General features: G+C 33.8%; 1 protein-coding gene across 1 annotated transcript in view; it reads right to left on the bottom strand.

Annotated features, from left to right (window-relative positions):
- LOC108691647 (Krueppel-like factor 7) overlaps positions 1–24551 on the bottom strand; it is a 36046-nt gene extending 11495 nt beyond the window's left edge. The window contains exons 1-3 of the mRNA XM_018199498.1: positions 24407–24551; positions 12275–12593; positions 5985–6196 (exon numbers count right to left, since the gene is read on the bottom strand). Of these exons, the coding sequence (XP_018054987.1) occupies positions 5985–6196; positions 12275–12593; positions 24407–24551 (676 nt within the window). The remainder of the gene's footprint in view (positions 1–5984; positions 6197–12274; positions 12594–24406) is intronic.
- Between the last annotated feature and the right edge of the window lie 201 nt (positions 24552–24752).

The raw sequence follows: 24752 nt of genomic DNA, 5'->3' as shown, positions 1-24752 counted from the left end.
GAGTCAATCAAAATCATGGCTCGCGGAAAACTCTGGCACGGAAAATAACGATGTATTTAAAAGAAGCGTGGCAAACATTTCTTACTCACGCGGAATCATCCTCAGCCGAGGGAAATACGATAATTAGAGATACCTGTAGATACACATGTTGCTATGTGATTTCTCACAAGTAGATAAGGAATTTTATGTGTACGCTAATGGGCGTAGGAAACATCTCTCACCATATAATCGTGCAAAGGCGATTTACCATGCGCTCATAATGAGCTATGATTCTCTATCTGTAATGCAGTTCTCGTTACATGCAACAGCGTGCGTTGTGTATACTGCTATTCGTCGATATTAAAAGTAATATTAAGTTCTTATTATTCCGTTACGTCGTCAATGAGGCGCGTAATACGAACAACATTCAGTTACGACTATCGCTGAAGCAATTAATATTGTTGATAATATATTTTGCCCTTTAATCCGCTATTATGAAAAGAATTTTATAATAGAATGAAAAGAATTCTTATATCATAATTAAAAATCCATAATCATTAATTTAACAGAATATATCGTTCTCTTATTTCAAAAGAAAATGATATATCATTTCTACGCAACTTAAAAAAATGTAATTTTCGAATTATTGCTACATTAAGAAAAATAGTCTGGTTGGATTAAATAGTAATTCTGATAGAAAATGAACGAATCAGAATTTTCTAGTTAAATCTGCTAGAATCTAATTGAGATAGCTAAAATTCCGATTGATATAATTAGTCTGATAAAAATGAGAATTCTGATAGATTTTATCAGAAATATTGTATTAACCAGAATTTCCGATTATCTCAACTAGAATTCTAATAAATGTAATCAGGAAATTCTGATTCGTTCATTTTCAATCAGAAATATTGTATTTTTTAGTATATGAATGAGTTAGATAAAGATTATCTACTCTATCAATCATTAAAAATAAACTAACTTAACTTCACAATCCGTCCGCCAAATAGCATTTGTATTTTTAAAGTTTTCAAAGAAATCGTGATACCTTTTACAAGAATGGCACATTTTGAATTGTGTCATTTTTATAAATAATAAAGAAAGTTTTCTACAGAGAATATTACTATCAAAGTTTGAAGAAGAAATTTTTTTTATTTTGAATTTAGTCATTTCATCTAATCAAGGTAAATATAAACTGTTGGTTATATTTCGGATCACTTTTGACGAATTATTCCGGATTTATTATTGATAATTTAAGTAGAATATTAAAATTATCATAACTAATCAATAAAAAGGATGATTTTTTTTAAGGATTGTAAAACAAAAATGACAAAAATGACATGTTTGTTTTCGATCATGTTTGTAAAAGTATATTCTTTTTGCCAATATTATTTGATTAGTCAATAATTGTTAAGTTGAAAAATATCGAGAATGAAATACTCGTAAAATATAGCGAAATGAGCGAACCGCAATATTTAGTGCGCAAAATCTGTTGAAATCATGAGTCTTTGAGAACTGGGCCCATTATTCCTCAAAGCGAGGTAATTTTATGATCACTCCCGCCGGCTTCGCAACGATAATCATGATCGCGCGATTTACGAACGAGTTATGCGGAATGGTAGAAATGACAGTAATCAATGAATTGGCATTTCCCACATCCAGGCGGTATCCACCTCAGTAAGAATATTTCAATGGTGTTAGAATGACAGATAGACGGCACGATTCGCTAGAAGCGGGCGTTGCAGTCGTTGAAACAATTATTAGTCGAAGCGAGGTGAATACGACATACACAACGAGGTCTGGGTATGTCAAATAATGACCTTTTGTTTATCAGCCGATCACTGCGCACCAAGAATTTCGTAAAACCGTCTACCGTAATAGTATCCTAATGCGCGAAGCATGTTCCGATCTGCGAAGCGAGTTTCTCTCCGCAGAATCGGAATAGTGGAGAGAAAATGAAGGAAGAAGATGGTACGCAGAATTTTCGTGAGGTAGGACAAGAAATGGTAATTCTTTGATATATATTCTACAGTACGCTATAATTAGCGCAGAACGTGACTAACTCGATTTCAATTCCATTTCATAGCGAGAAACAAAACGAAATGGATAATACAAAATATCATAAATTCTCTATTCTAACAAAATTATAAATTACTATCACAATGTGCGATCTTTTTATTAAAATTGTTGAATAGCTTATCATAAAAATTTTAAAATTTTATTATTTTTAATTAGTATACAAGAAAAACTTTTTACTGAAGTATCTAAAAATTTGGATACAAATCTAAAAATATTGTTAGATTGGCAAAATAATTACGTAGGACGCTTAAACTATTTGCTATAGAATGTTGAAACTTGAATGGAAAAGACGATTTTGTTTAAATATCTAAAAAAATTAGGTACATATAGATCTAAAAATAATTCTGAACTATCAAAATAAAGTATGGAGGAGATGCGAACATGATGAGTAATACAACAAAAAGTTGCAACAATCTAGCAATTAGCAAGTGTCCTACGTAATTATTTTGACAATTCAAAACAAAAATATTTCCAAATTTGTATACAGTTGAATTTTTAAATACTTCAACAATCGTTTTTTTTTTTGCAGTGATAAAAAATAGTAAAACTGCAATTTTTGTGATAAGCTATTAGATATTTTTAGTAAAGAGATCATATATTGTAAATTATCATAATTTTTGTTCGAGTATAGAATGATGTCTTTGATTAAAAAAAAAAAATAAATTCGCTCCTCCTAATTTCTCAAAGATATGCACAAAGTACGGCGATCAACCTGATAAGAAAAAACGAAGACCTCGAAGATTTCTATAAGTATAAGCAAGCGTCTCCGGGTTGAGCACCGCGATCGCGTCGCGTCTCGCTTGAACCATGGACCAGACAAAAGATCCTGGTTCTCACGACCACGCCCTCTCTCCTCGCCGCCTGTGCCCCTCGCCAGACGGCGGCGATGCCTTCACGAAGGTACCTATCCACCGGAAATTCCTAAAGCAACCACCATTGCCGCCACCGCTGCCGCGCCACGCCGTACATATCTACACGGTCAGGAATAGAACGGAATGGAACAGAACGCGTGGAACGGCGCGACCTCCTCCAAGTTCTCTCATGACGTGGTAATAAATGACCGGGGTTGTATGTATACGCGGGGCGCCCGTATACGAGAGCGGATAAAAGTGCGAATCTTTTCTTCTCCCTCCCCTTCTCACCCCTTCACCCTCGTTGCTGGACAGAGGCACCTCCTCGGCGACGTCGCGGAACGGTATCGAATTTCCGCGAGGCTTCACGGTCGTGAATCCTAGCGTGCGAATGCCGGCGACCTCTGACCTCGACGGACCGCGGATCACGCGCGCGAAAAATCTTGGCGAAGGATAGCACGGCGCCACGCCGTGTGTGCCTCTTATCTGTTGCATCCTACAGCATGCAGAAGAGTCACAGCATTTCCGATATAAATTCGCGAAACACGGCAAACTAACGCGTGATTAAATCTATGACTGTCATTGACCGATTTGATAACAAAATCAGGAATTTTCGTTTACAATTAAATAATTCGTGCGAAAAATTGATTTTGAAAATTGCCTTTTTATAGTAATTGAATGACAATTTTCTTGAGCTCGTAATTCGTAAATTTCACGGCGAACAGCTACCGTGAACGGTTACTACGTCTAATTCTAGCGTCTCGTAAATACTAAAGGAATGTTCGATGACTAACGATTTGCCGACTTGACATAGCTGGGCAACAAGTTGTCAGCTATCGTACGATCAACTTAAGCATTATTTTATACGATCAACAACGCACTCACGATGATATATGGTAATAAGATGTTTTGCACTGATTTAACATGGGGAGATGAAGATAATCCGATTCCCAATTTCTACGTATCGAAGTTTCTTCTATAGATGAGCAGAAAAAGAGATTTCCACGTTCGCTCATTTCAAAAGCTCACATCATACTGTTTTGCTGAATGAGATCCTGTATAATTTGTATACGTAGTTGCATACAATAACGACGATGCGTTCTGTCATCGCAATTAAATTCTTTTTCGTTAACTTTTTTCACAAATGCTATACGTTCATTGATTTCGAGTGTCCTGCATAGATGATTATCTTTATGTAGTGTTGTTTAAAGATGATCCTACACGGTCAATAATACTGATCAATAATATTGCATTAATAATACTGAAAATGTATATTAATATTTTAACTTTACAATTAATATTATTGACAATATATTTCATTTTAATTTTACATATATTATCTATTATATTATTGTATTATGACATGAATAAAGCAATACTGAGAGAGATATTCAAAAATCAAAATCCAGATCACGTCAATATTCTACATTAATATTAATTGTACAATCATATATTATTAGTATTTATTAATACTGACAGTATTATTGATCATGTAAGGTCATCTTAAGATTTGTAATTCTGGGCTTTTCCTTCCAACTTCATTAAGAAAAAGGAAGGCAAAATGTGAATGTGATAATCAATGCTTACAATTACAAATCTAGGATTACGATTCATTTGATGTTACAAATAGTTCAAAGCAATTTTTTCATTAATCAATTAGTAAAATTATTTCTTTCGATTGGCTAATCAAATGCTTCGAAGCATTTGTAGTGTCAAATGGACCGCACCTTTAGACATCTAATGTAGACATTCAATATTGAAAACAATAGGATAAACCAAGAAAACTGCGTATGGGAGAGAAGGTATTGACGTTAAAATGACGAAACGCGCGATCCAACGTTCGCTGACGTACACAGTGAGTCACGATCGTACATAGTGATCATCAGGAACGTAATGCGTTTGTTTCTTTGAATCGATTGATTTATTTCATCTTGATTAGCTTTCCTAACTGAAGTTCCAATAGTTATCTAGCTTTTTAACTGTGGAATGGAGAGATTTATGATACGACGACGCTACGTAATTTAACTTTTTCTATTTGCAATTCCAGTGATGTATTCGACATAGCGGTATCTTTCGTTCGTGAATACCTGATCAAAGAGAGTTCTTATCTTCAATATTGTGCTGTAATTAAGAATGCTATCGTTATTGAGTGATACAGTATTGCTATCGTGCGAAAATTTTACAAAATATCATATAAAAAATAGACCACTTTAATTAAAACACAAGTTTTATATATTTTGACGATAAAATATTTTTAATCTAAACAAATAATCTAATTATTAAGTCAAAAGAAAAGAAAGAATAAGCGCACCATAAAATTTAATTTCGAAATATAAAAAGGTATAAAATATGCAGTTCAATTATGTATATTTCCCCATAACACTTAAATAAAACGTGTAACATAAAATAATAACACAAAACTGTTTAAAAATTGAAATCATTTATATCACGTTTTCTGTTCTAGTAATAACTTTCTGTTCTAGTAATAATATCAGGTCAAAAAAATTAGAATTAATAACGGCCAAAATTTTTAAAAACTTGTCTCCACTTATCCTAGCTTTTAGCAGATTAGACTTTCTAATGATCATTGAAAGGGCTCATAACTTAGGGCTCAATGACCTCGCTCATTTCAATAGCATTCTGAAATTAACACTTGAATAGAATAACTGAACAAAAATGAATGCAAACACGGAAAGAACGTTTTGTTGAAGTATCTGAATACTTAATTAGATATCTGAAAATCAGATCTGAAAATAATTTTGTTACACTATTAAAATAATAGGATGTTCAAATATAATGATAAATATAATGATGCAAAAAGGCATTCTAGCAATCAATTTAATAAGTGTCTTATATAATTATTTTCATATAGTCCATCAAAATTTTTCACATATTTCAGTTTTTTTTTTGTGAAACAGTAACGGCGATAAAAAAATATATTATTTTTGAAAGAAATTAAATTTGACATGAAAATATAGATGTATAATTCATTTAGAGAAAAAATTGCACGAAATTATTTAATACTATTCCACAAAATTGATAAAGCGCTATGTATTCTTGCAATTAACACTAACTTACCAGTATGAGTCCTCTTGTGCGCTTTTAAGTGCGAGCTCTTCGTGTAAACTTTGTCGCAGCCAGCAACGTCGCATCTATGAACTTTGCGTCTCTTCAGCGCATCGCCGCATTCGCCATCGACACCTAAATTGCCGCCGTTTCCGCCAACGCCGGCGTTTCCTCTGCCACCCAAACCGATACCCGCTGCCAGCGCCGGACGTTTGTGGAACACGCTATAATCAGATAATTAAATCCATAAAAGTTAATCCTAACGTGAATACAAATAAAAACAGCTTTTGAAAAGTTACATTAATAAAATTATAACATTCAATATAATATTCTTCTTTTTTAAAATTTATAATTTCATATTTTTAATTTCATAGCCGAGATCAAATCATAAACTTCAACAAATTGAATAAAATTCTTCTTAATTATAATTTATTTTTATACCTTCTGAGAATTTAATGTTTATCAATCCGACTTATGTCTTTCTCTTGGTACAAGCGAAGAACTCACTCAGTGACCAGTTTTTGATTGTATTAAAGGCAGGTAAAGTCATTCAAAATGAAACGACCAAGGAGATACGAAGTAATATTGTCGAAGAAGAAATCAAACACGATTCATAAAACGGCGTAACGCAACATGCCGCGAATTATGAAAGGATCGGTCTTGGGATTGCGTGCCTTTTTGCACCCGATCCTCGTAACTATACACTATATATCTGAGATGACATTGATTACGACAAAGAAACGAGCGACAAAAAATTTGCCGTTCCAGTCGTTACCAATATCAATTCTTATATTGAACGAGAGACGTCTTCATCAATTGTTTTGCGCTATAACATGTAGACTCGATTGTGCGACAGATGATCTCTCACTCCTTCTTTTTCTAAGGAATAACTCTCAGTTATTCCTTAAAGCCACAGTGTATTTTACAATATGATATGAACTATTAAAATAATATAAACTATTTAATAATAATTCATTTTTAATATTTCAAAGTTCATTCTAATTTAACCGTATATAAAAGTACATGGGTCAGAGCTACTTTTTCTTCTTCTTTTTCTCTCAATCCAATAAAAGTAATCATAATATCACAAGTAAAAGACGAACCGAACAATATTTAATCTCCACAAGGGAGAAAAGTCAGAGTAATCCAGAGTCACTTTGTAATGATCGCTATGTGATTTTGTGTAATATCTATTTATATAGGGTCTTTCAATAGGGACGCTCGAAATTTGTTAGATCATAGTAGCCAGTTGTTAAAGTGACACCTGTCAAATTTGTTGTGAATTGTTTAATAGTGTATGGCAAATCACTATGGAAGATCATAGTGTTGAGCAACATGTGCAAATCATAAAATTTTATTATCAAAATCAGTGCTCCGTTCGAGAAACGTTCCGCACATTACGTGATTTTTATCCTCGTCACAACCGTCCTGCCGAATCGACTATTCAACGTTTGATGGCCAAATTCGAGTCAACAGGTTCGATAAATAATCAGTCAACACCAATATGTCGCCGAAACGCAAGGTCTGCTGAAAACATCGCTGCTGTGCGTGAGAACCCGTGAGCTGTACGGGAAAACCCGAGGCGGTCAATTTCTCGTCGTTCACAAGAACTTGACCTTTCTATGACTTCAACTTAGCGAATTTTACGTCGGGATTTGGGTCTGCATCCCTATAAAATTCAACTGACCCAGGAACTTAAGGTAAACGACCATAGACAACGCTGTGTGTTCGCTGATTGGGTTCTGGAGCAGTTGGAAGTTAACCAAAATTTCGCCAAACAAATCATCTTTAGCGATGAGGCCCATTTTTGGATGAATGGATATATGAACAAGCAAAATTGTCGAATTTGGGACGATACCAATCCACGCGAGATACACCAATCTCCAATCCCGAGAAAATCACTGTTTGGTGCGGATTTTTTTGGTCTGGCGGAATCATCGGTCCGTACTTCTTTCAAAACGAAGCGGGCATTGCCGTAACCGTCAATGGCGAGCGTTACAGATCGATGATAAGCAACTTCTTGTGGCCTAAAATGGATGATATGGATACCGATAACATGTGGTTCCAACAGGATGGTGCTACGTGCACAGCATGCCACGATGGACATTCTGCACGAGCGATTTGAGGGCATGGTTATCTCGCGCGGCGACGATGTGAACTGGTCACCGAGATCGTGCGATTTAACGCCTTTAGACTTCTTCCTTTGGGGCTATCTTAAATCGCAGGTCTATACGAATAAACCGCAAACAATTGATGCTCTCAAAGTCAACATAACAAATGCCAGCAAATTCAGCCAGATTTATGCGAGAAAGTCATCGAAAATTGGATCGCCCGAATACGTGTCACCAAGCGAAGCCGCGGCGGACATTTGATGAGCGACGTTATATTCCATACTTAATGCCATAAAATATTCTTTCAAATAAAAAAAAAATTGAGTGGATATCTCACATACAACTCGTTTTATTTACATTTAAAAATCGAGCGTCCTTATTGAAAAACCCTTTATAAGGATTAACACTGTCATTTTTATATTAAAAAAATTTATTTAACATTCTAAAAGTAAAAATGATTAAAAAAGTAATATTAAGGATAGATTAGATATCCACGTTGCGTGAGTAAAAATAAAAATTTATCAAGAAAAAAATTTTTTAAAGACAAGAGACTTAAAAAAAATAAGTTTAAATTTGATAATTCTTATCACACAGAGTGTAAAATTATTTACTCTAACAGTTAAAATTTAAATTAGTACAATTTGAGTTTTTCTTTATTGTAAAATCAGTGTAACTTATTTTCCCAGATAATGTATTGCTTTTTCATCTAGATAAATGTACCAATTTCCGATGTTACTTGTAATGCGAAGTTTTCGTTTCGAGTCGGAGTACCTTTCTCAATAAGTACTCGAAAAACCGAGCGATTCGTCGAAAGCGCGCAATCGGCCGAATGGCATCGGACCAATCGATGGAACAAGAAAGGTATATTGGATCGGCTCGATCAATCTCAACTTGACGCACTGAATTCTGGTAGAACTTGTTTTTCCACGAAACTCGTACGTGGCAACAATATAGATAGACTCGCGTTTTTTAGGGCGTGCCATATTTGTATCAGTCAATTTGACGCAGTGCAAAATATTATCCTCGAATCATTTATGAAGAAAAAAACAAGATAAGCACCGAGAGGTGATCTGAAGGAATTACATAAGTATCGAAAATTTTGATGCTTTTAAACGATCGCAATAAATTCGACTCTGATTATTTTAGATTTAATCACGTTGAATCACAATTTTTCCTGAATTTTCAATATGCTTCTTATACTCCGGACTATTAAATTCATATTTATACTCACAATTTGAATTATTTTTAATCATTTCTAAACCGCCACAGCTCCTACTTAATACGTCGTTAATTTAATTAAAACAATGAACGATTTTATTCAAGCAGTGTATTAAAACTAAAACACAAAATAAATATGTATTAAAATTGACTCAAATTTAGTTTATTATTTATTAAGTACATATGTGGATATAATATATTGTTTACTTTGAAGCTGAGCAATTTAATTTTGACACACAGAAGTCCAAAATGACAAAATATTTAACTCAAAGGATTAGATATTACTAATATTATACTTCTTTGATATCTAACAATGTATTCATTTTGTTATCATTATAATTTTACTATTTAACGTAATGGCTCGTCGACGTGAAGTTATTCTACTTGAAAGCGATATTTTATATAAATTCACATCGGAACAATAAATTACGGAACGATACTAATCTGCAACGTGCGATTCGGGCCGTGATCGAGAATTGGAGAAGTTTTAAACTGGCTAGATAAAACGATGTCGGTACTGACGCGTTCTTACTCGCGCCGTATTTCATCGAAGCTATGTGAGGGCCTTCCTCGTACCATTCACGCTATAAACTAGAACGGCGTGTTGCGCGAACTGACATAAATCCGTTCCCAGTCGCGATAATCCGGCTCGCGTCTACCTCAATCCGCCCCTCAGAAAGTACCAGCTATGTGTCTTTGTTCATTTCTCTCTCTGTCGACACATAAACGCCATGGAAAATTAATTATTCGCTGTACTTCAATATGAACTAACAACTGCATATTGCCTCCTAACATACTTTTCTAACGATCTTGCTGTATACGTTACAGTCCGTTAACCCTCGCGTTATAGTGGCGAGAAGACCGCACGTTTGCGAGCCACGTCGCAGAAACGCATCGCAATGTATTTTAAACGAAAAACTACGAAATTAACTAGTAAAATCATGCACAGTTGCACTCTATAGACGGCTTCCTACTGTAGACAGAAGTTACAATCTGATTTGTCAAAATGTAACAGGAACATTTATGTAATGTCATTCACTGAAAATTAACTAAGTAAAACTTAGAAAAGTTAATGTGGTATGATAGAAAAATTGTAATCACTGATCAGCTAGACATAATAAAGTACGGAAACAATGTTTTTGCTGAATTTAAAAATGTAACTAGATTTAGAAGATACTAGATTTAAAACTAATTATGTTAGATTATCAAAATAATTATAATAGATTTAAGCTAGAATATCAAAATTTTTTGCAGTATTATCATGCTTAAAATTCTTATATAATTATTTTTCTAACAAAAACTTTCACATCTGTATCTAGCAAAATTTTTAAATATTTCAACAAAACTGTTCTTTCTGTGCGACAATTTAATAGACAGACAAAAAACAACTGAGAAGTATGTATATATTTGTTATAAAATGTACTGGATTGTGTGTTTGTAAGTGATGTTGTACTTTTTAAAAGATTTTAGAGAATAAAAATTAATTTAATTCAATGCAAAATATAATCATATCAAAACATCTCTATATAAACTAATTAAATGAGAAATTTATCTTAATATATATTTTTCTATGCGGCGAATTCGCAGATTTTTCACAAAGAATGTCCACAACACATGGATATTAGGAGTCGTGTTGCGTGTGTATGTAAATTACTCCATTTAAGATGTGTTCAACGTACACATAGAGATACAAAATATACACAAAAGCTGCAATTTACATCGGATGTGATTTATAATTATTTCTTCATCATACGTGAATTAAGATAAAAATGACTATATAAAATTCAAATAAAGAACTATATAATCGCTTACCAGATATTTACTAAATTCTTGAATAAATTTAAGCTTAAAATGATTCTCACACGTCTTTTCATATTTTTAGATAACGATCAATTTTTCCAACGAACTAAAACCGCCAATTGAAAGATCCGTTTCAAGGATAAGGGCCAAACAAAGCTCGTGCGCAACGCGCCGTATAGATACGCTGATTTGCAAAGAGCGTATAATGGATCGGCGTCACGCTAATTGGGCGAAAGGAGCGAGTCGAAATTACTTAGGCGCGTGCTTGAAAGAAATCGTGACGGGACGTGTAAAATGAGGTTTGTTAGCGTGCGCCGGGTGTCACGAGATTACTATGTTTCTTAGTGTGTGTCAGAACACGGTTTCTATAATGTTAGATGGATCGCGGGAGAAGCATGGGCACAATGGAAACGACAATCGCGCGGGTGCGCGGCGAGAGCAAATTAAACGAGATTTACAGCGAGCGCACGATCTCGTCCTATTAACCCTGGACATACTTATGCATTCGATGAAATACGACTATACGTAAGAATCACCATCGTGAATGAGTACCCTGCTGCTTTCGACCGATTGTAAAGCGATAATAAAATCAGTCTTTGTATTTCGAATGGCACAGTTAATAAATTTAAACACACGTATGTTTCTGCATTGTCGTGCGTTTACTTTGCACGTCTTCATTCTGAACAGTTGAAATGTATACATATAAATACATACAGTATCCAACAAAATAAAATAAAGACAATTAAATTAATTTAATTAAATAAACAACGTTTTTCTCAGTATAGAGATACTTTTGTTACGTTATTTAAATTGGCTGTGGCACTTTCAATATATATGTTTTAAGTTTTACCCGTGCGAATTCTCCCTTAGATGATCTCTTAGATTCTCGCGAGAGAAAATTTTTTAAATTAGAATTACCAGAGTCACTAGCGGGACATTAAATTATTTCCCGCATTATCCATCCACAATGCGGACTTGTTTAGCATATATCATTACATGTTATGCTGGCGGCAATATCAATTATCAATTAATCATCAATTTTTATTACGCGCTCTCAATCACATTGTACCCAGCCTTAACGCTATTCTCCTTTCAACGCTGTTCTCTCGTCTTCAAGCAACGCGGACACGCCTGTCTAAGTGGGAGACGCAACAGGTGAATAATAATACTTACAGAGAAGCGTCCTTTATCCTCTGCAACGCGAGAAGGGCCGCAGTAGGGGAGATGAAGACAGACTCGGGTGGTTCCATCATGCAGACCGATACGTCTCTTTCCCGATCTCTTTCTCTGTCCCTTTGCCTGTCGCGATCGCGTTCCCTTTCCCGATCCCGCACCTCCCTCTCTCTGATCGCGGATTCTCTTTCCTGTTGACGTTCCCTCTCGTTCTCGCCGCTCCTTTCCCGCACCCTCTCGCGATCCCGGTTCCTCTCCCGGCTTCGATCATGATCTCTATCCCACGCTGTTTCGCCCAACGGTGGCAAAGACGGGGACGCTGCAAAAAAAATATATTTCCTCCATTTATCCCTGCTTGCTTGCTTGCTAGAAAAATGTTAATAATAACAATAACTTGATTGCGTACATACAAGATTGCTTTATGATAAATCGGATAATTACAAAGAGCTAAAAAATATATATTGCACGCAAAAGGTGAGGGACACCATCTATGATGCCTATCTATAATAAAAACACGATGATCAGAACGCAAGATGGATAAAACGTGAAATACGTAGAAAGTAAATAATTGTATTTTGTTTTAACATGAATTATTTGAATTCAAATTGCAGAACGAATCTTAACATTTATCAATAAATGGGTAATTTATACAATAAATAAATTTATATAAATAAATTATCCATTTATAAGAACTTGCAGCTACGGAAATTTATGATTAATCCAAACGGGATTCTATAAGAGAGATTTCCCGATTTAACGGAAAGCATGATTCACTGCTTGTACGCGATGGCGATGTTAATATTCGTTTTCTAATCTAAGGGGTCGGATTACACTGAGGAATATTTTTGTATAAAGAGGAAGAAGTCGTTCTCGCAGATTGGAAACCTATTTCTGAAAACCGGTATCATCTGCCATCTAACTGATTACGGTATTTTACATAATTACGCAGTATCTCTCGCACCTTGTAAGGAGCGTGCCGTATTTCGAGTAATAGCTACTATCGCAAGATGCTCAAAAGTAAAATCGCGAATAACGATGTTCCGAGAAGATATCGGATACAAGTGAGATAAAGGAGCAACGTGCATTTTTTTTTATTATATGATATCTACGCGTTTGCCACTTTATGCCGTGGCACGTCATGGTTCTGTGCCCTCGATCCATCAGCGATCAAGGATCGAAGGTCGATATCAGGCGAGTACGATGTAGCTCATGCAACTTCTCGTGAATAAATCAACGGAACGAATAAAGCGCAAGCGTTCAATCCACGAGATCTCCCAATCCCATGCGACGGTGTGTTACAAATCGCTTTATAATCTCTTTTTACAGAATTGCACGAATAATCGGACTTGAGGCTTAAACTTTGCTTATCATTACGATCGCGAGATTTTCTGCGAAATTTCGCGACTATCATGAATCGTTTCCACGTAAATTTCTATATTCTTCAAAAATTGGTAGTTTATTACCGTGTTACATAGCATAGCATTGCAATTTACTTCGCTATCGAGAGAGTTTTGACGACCTTTGACCCGTTGATATCGCGATCGACCAACGTTGAATCTGGTCGCTGCATATGTATATCTTGCAGCACGTTTTGCGATTTGTAAGCCGATTGACAAGCATGTTAAATGCCCGTGACATTACTGTTACTAATTAGTAGTCGCGTTAGCAAGGCAATACATTCGCGAGATCGAGCAGAAAGATGCGGCGGCTTTGCGAGACTGCTGTCGATCGTATTGCCGATAATATTTTGACTACACGTCTTTCATTCATCATAGAAATCGCTTCCTTCATCATCTCTTTTAATTGAAGTAAATTTGCAAGTTCATTTCGTTACGATGGTTTACCTGCATATGCGATTATCATGCAATTTCGATTACACAAAACCGCCGAGTTGTTTTGATAATTCAAAAATTCCTTTGATTTCGTTTATAGTCTATAGGGATGAGCGATAAGAAGATTCAAAGTATTATAAAAACTCGTTTTAAATAATAATTTTGTTTTAATAAATTTCTTTGGAACGTACAATGTGCTTAATGATGATTTAACTCAAAACTATTCTTTTTTGGAATGGAAGCTCACTTTAAAGAATGAAAATTGAATCAGTCTTGAAAAAGAACGGCTCAATTTTCAATTTTTAAGAATGAGATTTTATTCTTTAGAATGAAACTCATTCTAAAAATTTTAGAGAGTACTCATTCATTGTTCACTTCAAAAGATAAATAAAAATTATCAAAGAAATAAAGAAAGAACAATTTTAAATACATTTTAGTTAGCGTTCGAAACATTCGCAAGCATCATTTCATCCTTGTTAATTATCAAATGTTAAACAAGAATAAAATGATGCTTACAAGCATTACAATCAAGTGGAACATATCTTTTGCTGAAGTATCTAAAAAATTAGTTAGCAAAAAGTTTCGATATTTTGAATATCATACTAAAAAAATATATATTAAATTTTAATAAATATTAAATATATATGTATTTATTTGATACAAGAATTGATGAATTTGATGTAACTTTATTTATTTATCGTAAATAAATGTTAAGTTAGTATTATTCAAACAAATATTTATCAAAATTTATTATAGTACATTTTTTCTCAGTATTATTTTGATAGTCTAAAATTATTTTCAGTTCTGTCAGTTCTGTCCAATCTAAATTTTTACTGCAATAAAATCGTTCATTTCATTTCATTAATAATGAAAATTATTCTGTTTGCCATTAATAATAAATAATATGACGATGATTTGTTCTCGATACGCATCTAACCGATCATCAATTATTTTGTCATGGCAGAAATCTCGTGAGCGATTTGAAGGCGGTTAAGCGTCTTCGAATCGTATCAAGGAATCATTATAATTTCAGTTGATCGAACCACGATGTAACAACACAGTAACAGTATTATTAGCCGCAATTTCCATGCGCCGGATGGGGCGGTTTCGCTTAATTAGCCGCTGCTTCGGACATTTTCCTTTTCTTCCTCTGAAGTCTCATTCAGGACGTCTCGTTATGACCATTAACTCTTCGCGTAATTCTATAGACCCATGATCTTCATTATCTAATGGAGAACGCAGTCGTCACTACTGGAAACGATGCGATGTGACAGAGCTTCACCAGTCGGTGTCTTGCGTTTCACTCTAATCGTTTTTTTCTTGTTTTCTTTTTTCCATCTAGCTATTAACGATATCTGATGTTAAAATATAATAATGCTTGTAATTGGCATATGAGATGACACGTTTAATTATGCTTCTATAAAAAGAGGTTAGCTTCCGGTAAGAAGTTAAATTAACGATTAAGAAATAGAATTCGCGCAGACAATCTAGTTCACTCATAACTCTAGATTAATAATATATATATATATATATATATACCATTTCTTTCCATATTATACTATTTATAATACATATATGCAAAGAAGGAAAGATTTAATTAAAAAATCTAATTAATTTTGATCGAATATGTGGTTATAAATTTGAACTCAGCTAACTTGAATTTTGTGTAATGATATTACAGTTGAAATATGTAGATACAATCATTCATAACTGCGTATACATTTAGAAATTGCCCTTCTTTAATTTATAAAATTATGTAAAATTATATCAAATCATAGGATTTTGATTTTATTTTTCGAAAAGAATCTCCTAAAAGATTTTATTGTTCAAGGAGAAAAATCCTCTCAAGGATTTTATTCTTCAAAAAAGAATCTGAAAGATTTTATTCTTCGAGGAGAAAAATCCTCTCAAGGATTTTATTCTTCGAGAAGAAAAATTCTTCTTCCGCGGTACCCTCACTGTCTTCAAAATTGTTAATTACTTTAAATCTCAGCGTGTTTGTAATAAACATCTTCTTCTGTTGCTGAATTACCATACCAATGGTGAGACCATCCCTCTTGCGTTCGCTATATCATCGCCTCGCCCACGCCAGCGACAGGGTTAATCCTAAGCATTAACAGTAATACGTGGTCTTAGCATGTTTTGCCTTTCTGTCCGTTTCACCTTCATCTTCCCTTTAGGAACTCGCTCGTACTCTTGCGAGGTCTTTACTCTTAATTTTTTCACTTCTTTTTTCTTTTTTCTTCGCGCATAGGTATTCGTTCTCTCTCTCTCTTCTTCTTGTCCGCGTAAGGGAACATCAAAGGGGGTAATTGATAATGTTAAACGCCGGGGTTAATCCATCGATTTATGAGCAGAGTTTGCACCGTAAATTTTTTAAAATCCGCCAAATTGAGGGATAATCATCCGACGTTAATGCCTCGCTGTTAAAGATCGCCGCGCGAAGTCGGAGGTTTGATTGAGAGAGATAAGTAGGAGTTCGAGAAGGTTTATAGCGCTTCGCGTGTCCAGTGGCAAATAAAAGAACCCCACTAATCCGCCAAGAAAAAGAGGGGGTTGTCTGAATCGGCTGAGAGAATCGATCTAGCGTTAGATGCGGTGCGCGGGCGTTGAAGATAAAGCGCTTGCCTCGTGACCCGGAGATAAAGGTAGTTGTAGGATCTTGCGTTTGCAATGATGCGATTTAAGTTTCGCGACTTTTGAATCACGTACTAATCCATGACGGTGACTTGTGCTTAGGAGCTTATGCGTGTTTAGATAAATATTAACGTAAAAATAGATATAACGTAAGAATATAATAAGGATGAAAGTGTTAAACATGAAAAGAGCTTTTGAAAGACCTAAATTTTGCTCGATGTAGATCTGAAAATAATTTTGTTGGATCACCCAAATAATGAAAATTAAAAAATAATGAGCAAAAATAAATTTAGTATTCTAAAACAATTAAAATAAAAAAATTAAAAAATAAGTTTGAGGTTCTAACAAAATTATTTTGATGCTCCAATAAAATTATTTTCAGATTTGATCCAAAAAAATTTGAATCAATAATATCGTTCTTTCCATGAATTAGCATTGCAGTAATAAAAATAATTATATATAAAAATTAAAGAATATTGCATGTGATTGAACGATTGAACAAGATTTAATCTAGAATTGATGATGGTTTATTGGATCCACTCAATTATAAATTCCTTTGTAAAAAGTGCTAAGTTCAATTTTTTAAGTTACACTTAAAAATTTTGATATTCTTATTAAAATATGCTTAGGATTCATTCCTTTTTATTCAAATTATATCATTTTGATTTCTTAAATTAATGTTTTTTATTAATATAAATTAAATAGATTTTATAGAGCCAGCTTCATGAATGATTTTGGTTAAATTACTTAACAATAAGTTCGGAAGGTTAATAATGGCTTCCTATTTATTGACACAAGCTTTATTCGACACAAACCTCATTCTATCTTTCTCGACATTCAGAGAATAACAAAGACAGAACAACATTTATGTTACCAAATGGAAAGCACCCATTGAAGTTGAATTCAAGCGATTACTAAAAGGCATCAGTTTTTTTTTAACAAAATAGAAAGACGATTTCGAACACATCTGTGTCATTCACGAGTGAACGATTTGTAGTTCCCGTTTACTCCATGCTTCGCGCCCGGCAACATCCATTATTACGCGTCGTATAATCCAGCGGGTGGGCGCATTAGCTGCACGGAATATGCGCGAGTGTTCGCGTGCGCGTGCATAGGATGGAAGGTGGGTGGACATGCCACCCGCGTTGCGGAACTCGTTAAGCTTTATGTGTTTTCAATTAAGTTTCCGGGCCCGCGTACACGCGGCGCGTAGATTAGCGCGGGCGGCCGTGCGCTTGGGTCGATTAATCGTCGAGTATTATCTCTCATCCCTCGTGCCGCGGGGGCCACTACGATGTTTAGAAAATTTATCGATGGCGGTTCGTTGTACAAAGCACCGGTTATCCATCAGGTGCGAAGATAACGCGCGCGATAACGCCTAAACGTTATTCCACGCGAAGTGCCGTAAGTCTATCCACAGAATGTTCGCAGCTCGGAAAGGAACCCACGGATGGGATCGCTGAACTTTCACGCCGATATCTGTGTTTTGTAGGAAAAAAGGAAGAAATTCGCGTGGGTTGAGACAATCGGAGATACCGGTGGGTGTAGTCGAAGTGAACATTTTATTTAGATTATTTAATTATGATAAAAACAGAATAAAAGATATATACATATATTGACGTATGCTTATTATTTAAGATGACCGATTATGGCTGCGACATGTGTAGAAATATACATTATTTTCTGTAACTAACTAAATTTTTAGATACTTCAGCAAAATCGTTTTCTCTATACATTGTAAAAAATAAATTAATAAAAATGTCGGTATATTAAATTAAAAAATTGTATAAACAAGAATAATTGTGTTAAAATGTGTACAATGTACTTCTACAAAAAAGAATTTTAAAAAATTGCAACTATCATAATTTAACTATAATTATAATAATCTATTTTCGATGTCAATTTTATATTTTTTGTTAGACCTATAAATATAATTGTTATTATTAATATTATAGAGTAATAATTATAAAAATGGAGCCCTAGCCATAATTATTTTACTATAATATGCAAGTGCAGTCGTAAATATCCAAAAATCTTTCTCTTATTGTTAATATGATTTCACGCGCCACAAAATGCACTTAGTTTGCACGATAGAAATCATTCTGGAAATAATTAAAGTTCATTTTTCGTCGTATTTATTCAAGACTGTGTCACGCGACTTGTGTGACGCAAACGTGGCATGAACGATTATTTCTTTGTTAAGCCATATATTGACGTGTCTTTATTATAATTAAATGCAGTCTCGTGTATTACGCTAATTGACAAAGACGTAATTGCAATAGTGATAAAAGTAAACTCGAAATGCAGTTATATACATCAATTTCTTGCTCGAAATCGCGAAATAGTCGTTTCTCGCTTCTTATATTTTCGTTGAAGTATAGGTACATTACGCGTAAGAGATAGACGACATATTGCAATTCATTGTTCAGTCACAATAATGTTTTATTAGAATCTAAAAAGTCAAATAAGATTCTTTATAAAAAAATTATTCCGATCTTACTAATCACCGTTATCGATTTCAATTAATACAGGGAAAAATGTACATGATGTACATGCGAGAGTACTAGAAGTACATTATTTATTAAGGGAATATTGGATAGCGAATTACCGATTTACGTTCGGCTATCTTCGAATTGTTTTACAGAATCGTAAAAATCTTGTATACAATTAAAGTATACAATTAAAAACATGTTAAGGAGTAAGTGAGAATTATCAATTTTATGTTAAAAATGAAAAAAATATAAAAAATTACATTTAATATTACTTATATTTGCACTTATTTTATATCAACTCACAATAATGTTTGATTAAAAATTCTGTAATTCTTATGTGCGAAACCTCCAATGCTACTACGCAAATTATACTATTAGTGTCAAATTTAATCTAATTTAAATCGCCACTGCTCCTATTCAATATATCGTTATTTTATATTGTTTTAGAACAATTAAATTAATTATATAATGTTAAATTTAACCCAATGTGAACTGCTTAACTCTGTTGCTTTATTATAAAATAACGATATATTGAGTAGGAGCAGTTGCGACTCAAATTAGATTAAATTTGACACTACAGATTTAATAATGTATACGAAAAATAATACAATATTGATAAAAATAAGAATAAAAACCTATAAAAAAAGAATTTAGGTTGAAGTGCTTTTATGCACATGTACACATAAAATATGTATAGAATGATAAGCAGAATGGTAATTGTATTTGGTAGATGTTCGATCTGGCAAAAGATAGAGCGGTAGAATATGTTAAATAAGAACAAATGTACGCATTTGAGTGAGCTTGAACGATAAGGAAGTTGAATTAAAGATTTCATCATTATCGGTATTTTTAATTTGGAATTGATGAGTCTATCGACATCGATCAAGTCGCGCCGGCATCTCTTTAATAATTCAGAAGATATCGAAAGAGCAGTGAGAATCGACCGCTCATAAAACACAAACGTATGATGACATCTAAATTAAGATATGCAGAAGATATATCGATTTATATGCGCGTTGCATTAATGCAAACTTTTACGACAGCGCCCACTATTGCCTCGCAATAAATTGTAACTTCGTTATCATAAGTATCGTTCCTTTTTTTTATATGTGCCATAAATATTATGCTATCAAAATTAATGCGCGTGCATATGCATGCGAATGAGTTTTTGTAGTCGTTAATGTAATACCTTTTATTTGTACGCGATTCTTGCTGAATGTAAAAGTATCGTGTAACGTTAATAAAAATCATGACACATGCGATATATTATTATCGCGCGAATACAACTTTGTATAGCTTTACTGTTTATTTACGAAGAATGATAAATATTAAACTTTTTCATATATATCTTGCACCTTTAAAAATAGAAAGTTGTTTTCAATAAATATTTTTATGTTTACATAACTCACATATTTTTATCGCATGTATCTTTATATACGATGGATCACATTTACAAAGTCAGACAGATGCGTGCTTACACTGACATTGAGAGAGTAAAATGATTGCAATTACTATAATTTAACTATAATTTACAGTCATTTTTGGGATAATTATATAGTTGTTTTAATCATGCATATATAGTCAATAATTGTATGCTAATAATAAATACACACTGCTTGACATCTTTAGTTTTTCTTAACATTTTTTTAGTTATTATTATCACACAAATAGTAAGTAAATTTTTAAGAAAATAATTTTATTCACTTTGATTTCGATTATACTTATTAAATAAAAATGTTTATTTTAGTACAATTTTTCATGTATGAGAGAACTACACATAAAAAATGATCGTTGTAGTAGTAATAATCATAAAAATAAAGCACCTAACCATAATTATTTCATCATGCAATTATAATCACAAATATCAAATATTTTTCTCTCACTATTGCATATATTAAACACATGGTGTGGAACACGGAATTAAGAAACAATTTTGCTGAAGTTTAAAAATTTAGTTAAAGATTTAAAAATATTGGACAAAATACATAGGGAATGCCCAAGATGGTTGTTTGAATAGCAAAACTTTTGCAACCTTGCTCATCATGCTTAAGTTTTTTACATAATTATTATAATCAAACAAAATTATTTTCAGATCTATATCTAGCTAAATTTTTAGATACTTCAATAAAATCGTTGTTTCCATATACGGAAAGATTCGTGTAATTAGAGCCACGCTAAGAAAAAACTCACGAGACAACGCTGTTATTCATGCGTCAGAACAATAAAGGACAACTGAATGAACGACCAAGAAATATATGGTCTAGGTGAAAGCGCGGGAGTTAACCGTTTTGAAGATAAGTCTCTTGCAGGCAACGTTCGAATTGTTCCACCCACGCCAGTCGCGCATAAAACGTTCGTAGAAATGAGCGAGAGAAGCCTCTAGTCGCGCAAAGCAATGATGCAGCAGATGGATGAGCCGGTTCGATTCATAAGACTCATAAGATCGAAGAAACGAGACAAGACAAATACCGGTTAATTGGGAATCTGTTAAGATGGATGGATATCTTATTATCTGGCATGCGGTACTGTCTAATACGAGAGGATCGCACAGTTGATGCATGAACTAGAGAGACAGAAAGATTAGGTGAATGGCAATCAAAGTACATTATGGGCATTAACAAATATGGCTTGGGCCGTCGCGACGCCCATGATTAATCGAGCTCGAGAAAATCGCCGCGTCGGAATGCATTGCCGACATAAAATGTTACCGACCACGTGGTCACAGTCTTGACTCGCCAGAACCAGTCACGAATAATGATATCAAAACGAATGGTCACGAAAGGTCAAAATCCCGAACATCGAACTTCATGAACTTCAGATGGTATAATTTATGTTCATTATAAATCCGCAGGTCATTATCGTTATTAGTAGAACAGTTACTTAGCACTTTACAGTTTATGAATTGACTATTATCAGATGTTTATTTAAACATTTCTTTTGATTGTCAAATTATTACATATTTAGAATTTCGAATGAGAAATATCCTTTATATATAAAATTTCTAATATAAAGTTTATATTGTTATACATATAATAAATCTGAGATTACTATTTACTTATATAAAAGTATTATCTAAAATATGGCAGACTATAGACAGATATATAATATAACGAGATAAAAACAGTTGTACAATATAGAAAGAAAGTAAAAATTGGAAAACATGATTCTCTGTACTTTTAATAATCCTCTATAATCTGTAGCAGCAAATCCTGTAATTAAGGCGAATTTCGGGAACCGGATCGCTCGCAATTGAAACTCGTGCTTTACGAGGACGAGCCCACCGCTCTGATACCTTCCGGGCTGAAAATGAATTATGCAAGTGATGGCGCAGATCGAAAATTATGGTAACATCTCACTTGAAGCAAATATACCCGGCAGATTCTCTACCTTGTGATCAGGCTCAGGATTGAAAGTGAAATTCGTTTGACGATTGTTATGTATGTTTAATGAAATAAGCATTATATTTATCAGTAATCATTTTCTTTTTTCCGAAACTGTCACGAATTAATTCAGTTATTAGTTAATTAGCTAATTTTATGTTGTATGGAGAGGTATCTCATAGTCCATTCTTATTTTGAGACTATCTTAAGTAATGCCTTAAGATATTAATACCCTTTGATTGACTTATGACATCTTAAGACCGTACTTAAAACAAATTAATTAAGAATAAGAATCGACTATGAATATCGACTATAAATATTTTTTTCAGATTTTTATAGTTTGGAACAATATAAAAATTTGCGCTAAAGTTGGAAAATTCCGTTGTGAACAAAAGATGAAAATTTCACATTGCCAACAAAAGATTAAATTACAGTAAAAAAGAAATATCCTCAAAAGTTAATCCTCAATTCTTATTTTAATCCGGATAGAACAAAGAAAGAAACTTTGAGTTTTGTCGAATTTCCAGGACTAAAAGCGATTGGAAAGTCTTTAAATTCGCATTAAGAAACTCAATACTCGAATTTCGAATTGCGAATATCGTATATAAAGGAGGGAATACTTTTATTAAAGTATCTAAAAAATTTAGCTATAGATATAGATCTAAAAATAACTTTGTTTTTGGATTATCAAAATAATTATTTAGGATCCTCAAACTGATTGCTGGAATGTCAAAACTTTTTGTAGCATTGCCCTTCATGCTTGACTAAACATTTGAATGAAATTATTTCACTTAACATTTAACAGCTATAAGTAGATTCTTTTTTCAGTGTAGCTAAATTTTTAGATATTTCAGCTGTCCTTTATGTGTACACTTATGAAGTTCTCGAAATAACATACAGAGATCGCAGAATGTTTGGCAGACAGGTACTTCAATTTTCAATGTAACAAATGTTTCCGTGCAGGCTAACTGTATTGAACTCGATCGAAATTCACTAATAATTCAGCTTGAAGCTAGTTTGGTTACCTAGCATGAATCTCAAATAGCACTGCAGTGATACAATCTCGCATTGATAAAATTCAAATTATTGAAAAAATTCATACACACTTCTTACTATAATGTGAATGTAGAAATATATACTTTCTAATATATAAAATCAAATAAAACCTAAGATAAACTATTTTCACTTTCCCTGCTTGTATGTTGTTCTAATTAATCAATTAAGAGAGAGAATTTATTTATTGCAGTCTGCCGGCAATGTTAAACTTTAAAGACACAGTCGATATTCTGAAACTATAATGTGAATTTTGAATGAGAATAGATAAATTTAAATTCGTAAGAAAAAAATAAGTAAGATATAATCTAACTTCTATTAGTAAAAATTTGTTGTGTTGAATTGTGCTTCCACAGATATGTAAAATTTTTTTCAGATTTTTATAGTCTGGAACAATATAAAAATTTGCACTAAAGTTGCAGGAAAATTCCCGGTTGTGAATAAAAGAATGAAAGATGAAAATTTCACATTGCCAACGAAAGATTAAATTACAATAAAAAAGAAATATAGTTGATTCTCAATTCTTATCTTAATTCGGATAAAACAAAGAAACTTTGAGATTTGTCGAATTTCCAGGACTAAAAGCGATTGGAAAGCCTTTAAATCCGCATTAAAACGAAACTCAATGCTCCGTTGCGAATACTGCCGACGTTAGCGATTACGGACATACGTCGTAGACTTGTCGTAATGTTCACTTGAGCCAAGGGGAAGACGTATAAATTATGGAGGTGCCGATACTTGATAAATCTATCGGCAGGTGATAGACGAGTCGAGGTGGCGCAGGTCGGCCATGTACCAAGCCGTCCAAGCGCATCCTAGCAATAGGTTGCAGCGCATGCTGTTCCCTTGCATGCCGCACCTTCACCGTCTTCAGGTGAGACATGCTGAACGACAGCAAAGTCCCTTGATTCGCTCCTTCTTCCGCGCACGTTGACTATCCCTGTCCTGTGGCTCTGGTGATTGCGGGAACCCACAGGTCAATTCCGAGGCTCGATTACGCGTATCGATGACTATTAGGCGCGGTTTATTCATAGCTCAGCTGGCTCTGTCTGTCTCGGTCGTAGTTCACTGCATCGCGATAACC

The sequence above is a fragment of the Atta colombica genome, unplaced genomic scaffold (assembly GCF_001594045.1).
Source record: "Atta colombica isolate Treedump-2 unplaced genomic scaffold, Acol1.0 scaffold49, whole genome shotgun sequence".
Classification (NCBI taxonomy): Eukaryota; Metazoa; Arthropoda; class Insecta; order Hymenoptera; family Formicidae; genus Atta; species Atta colombica.
The sequence above is the reverse complement of the archived record's forward strand: the minus strand, read 5'-3'. Positions and strand labels throughout refer to the sequence as shown.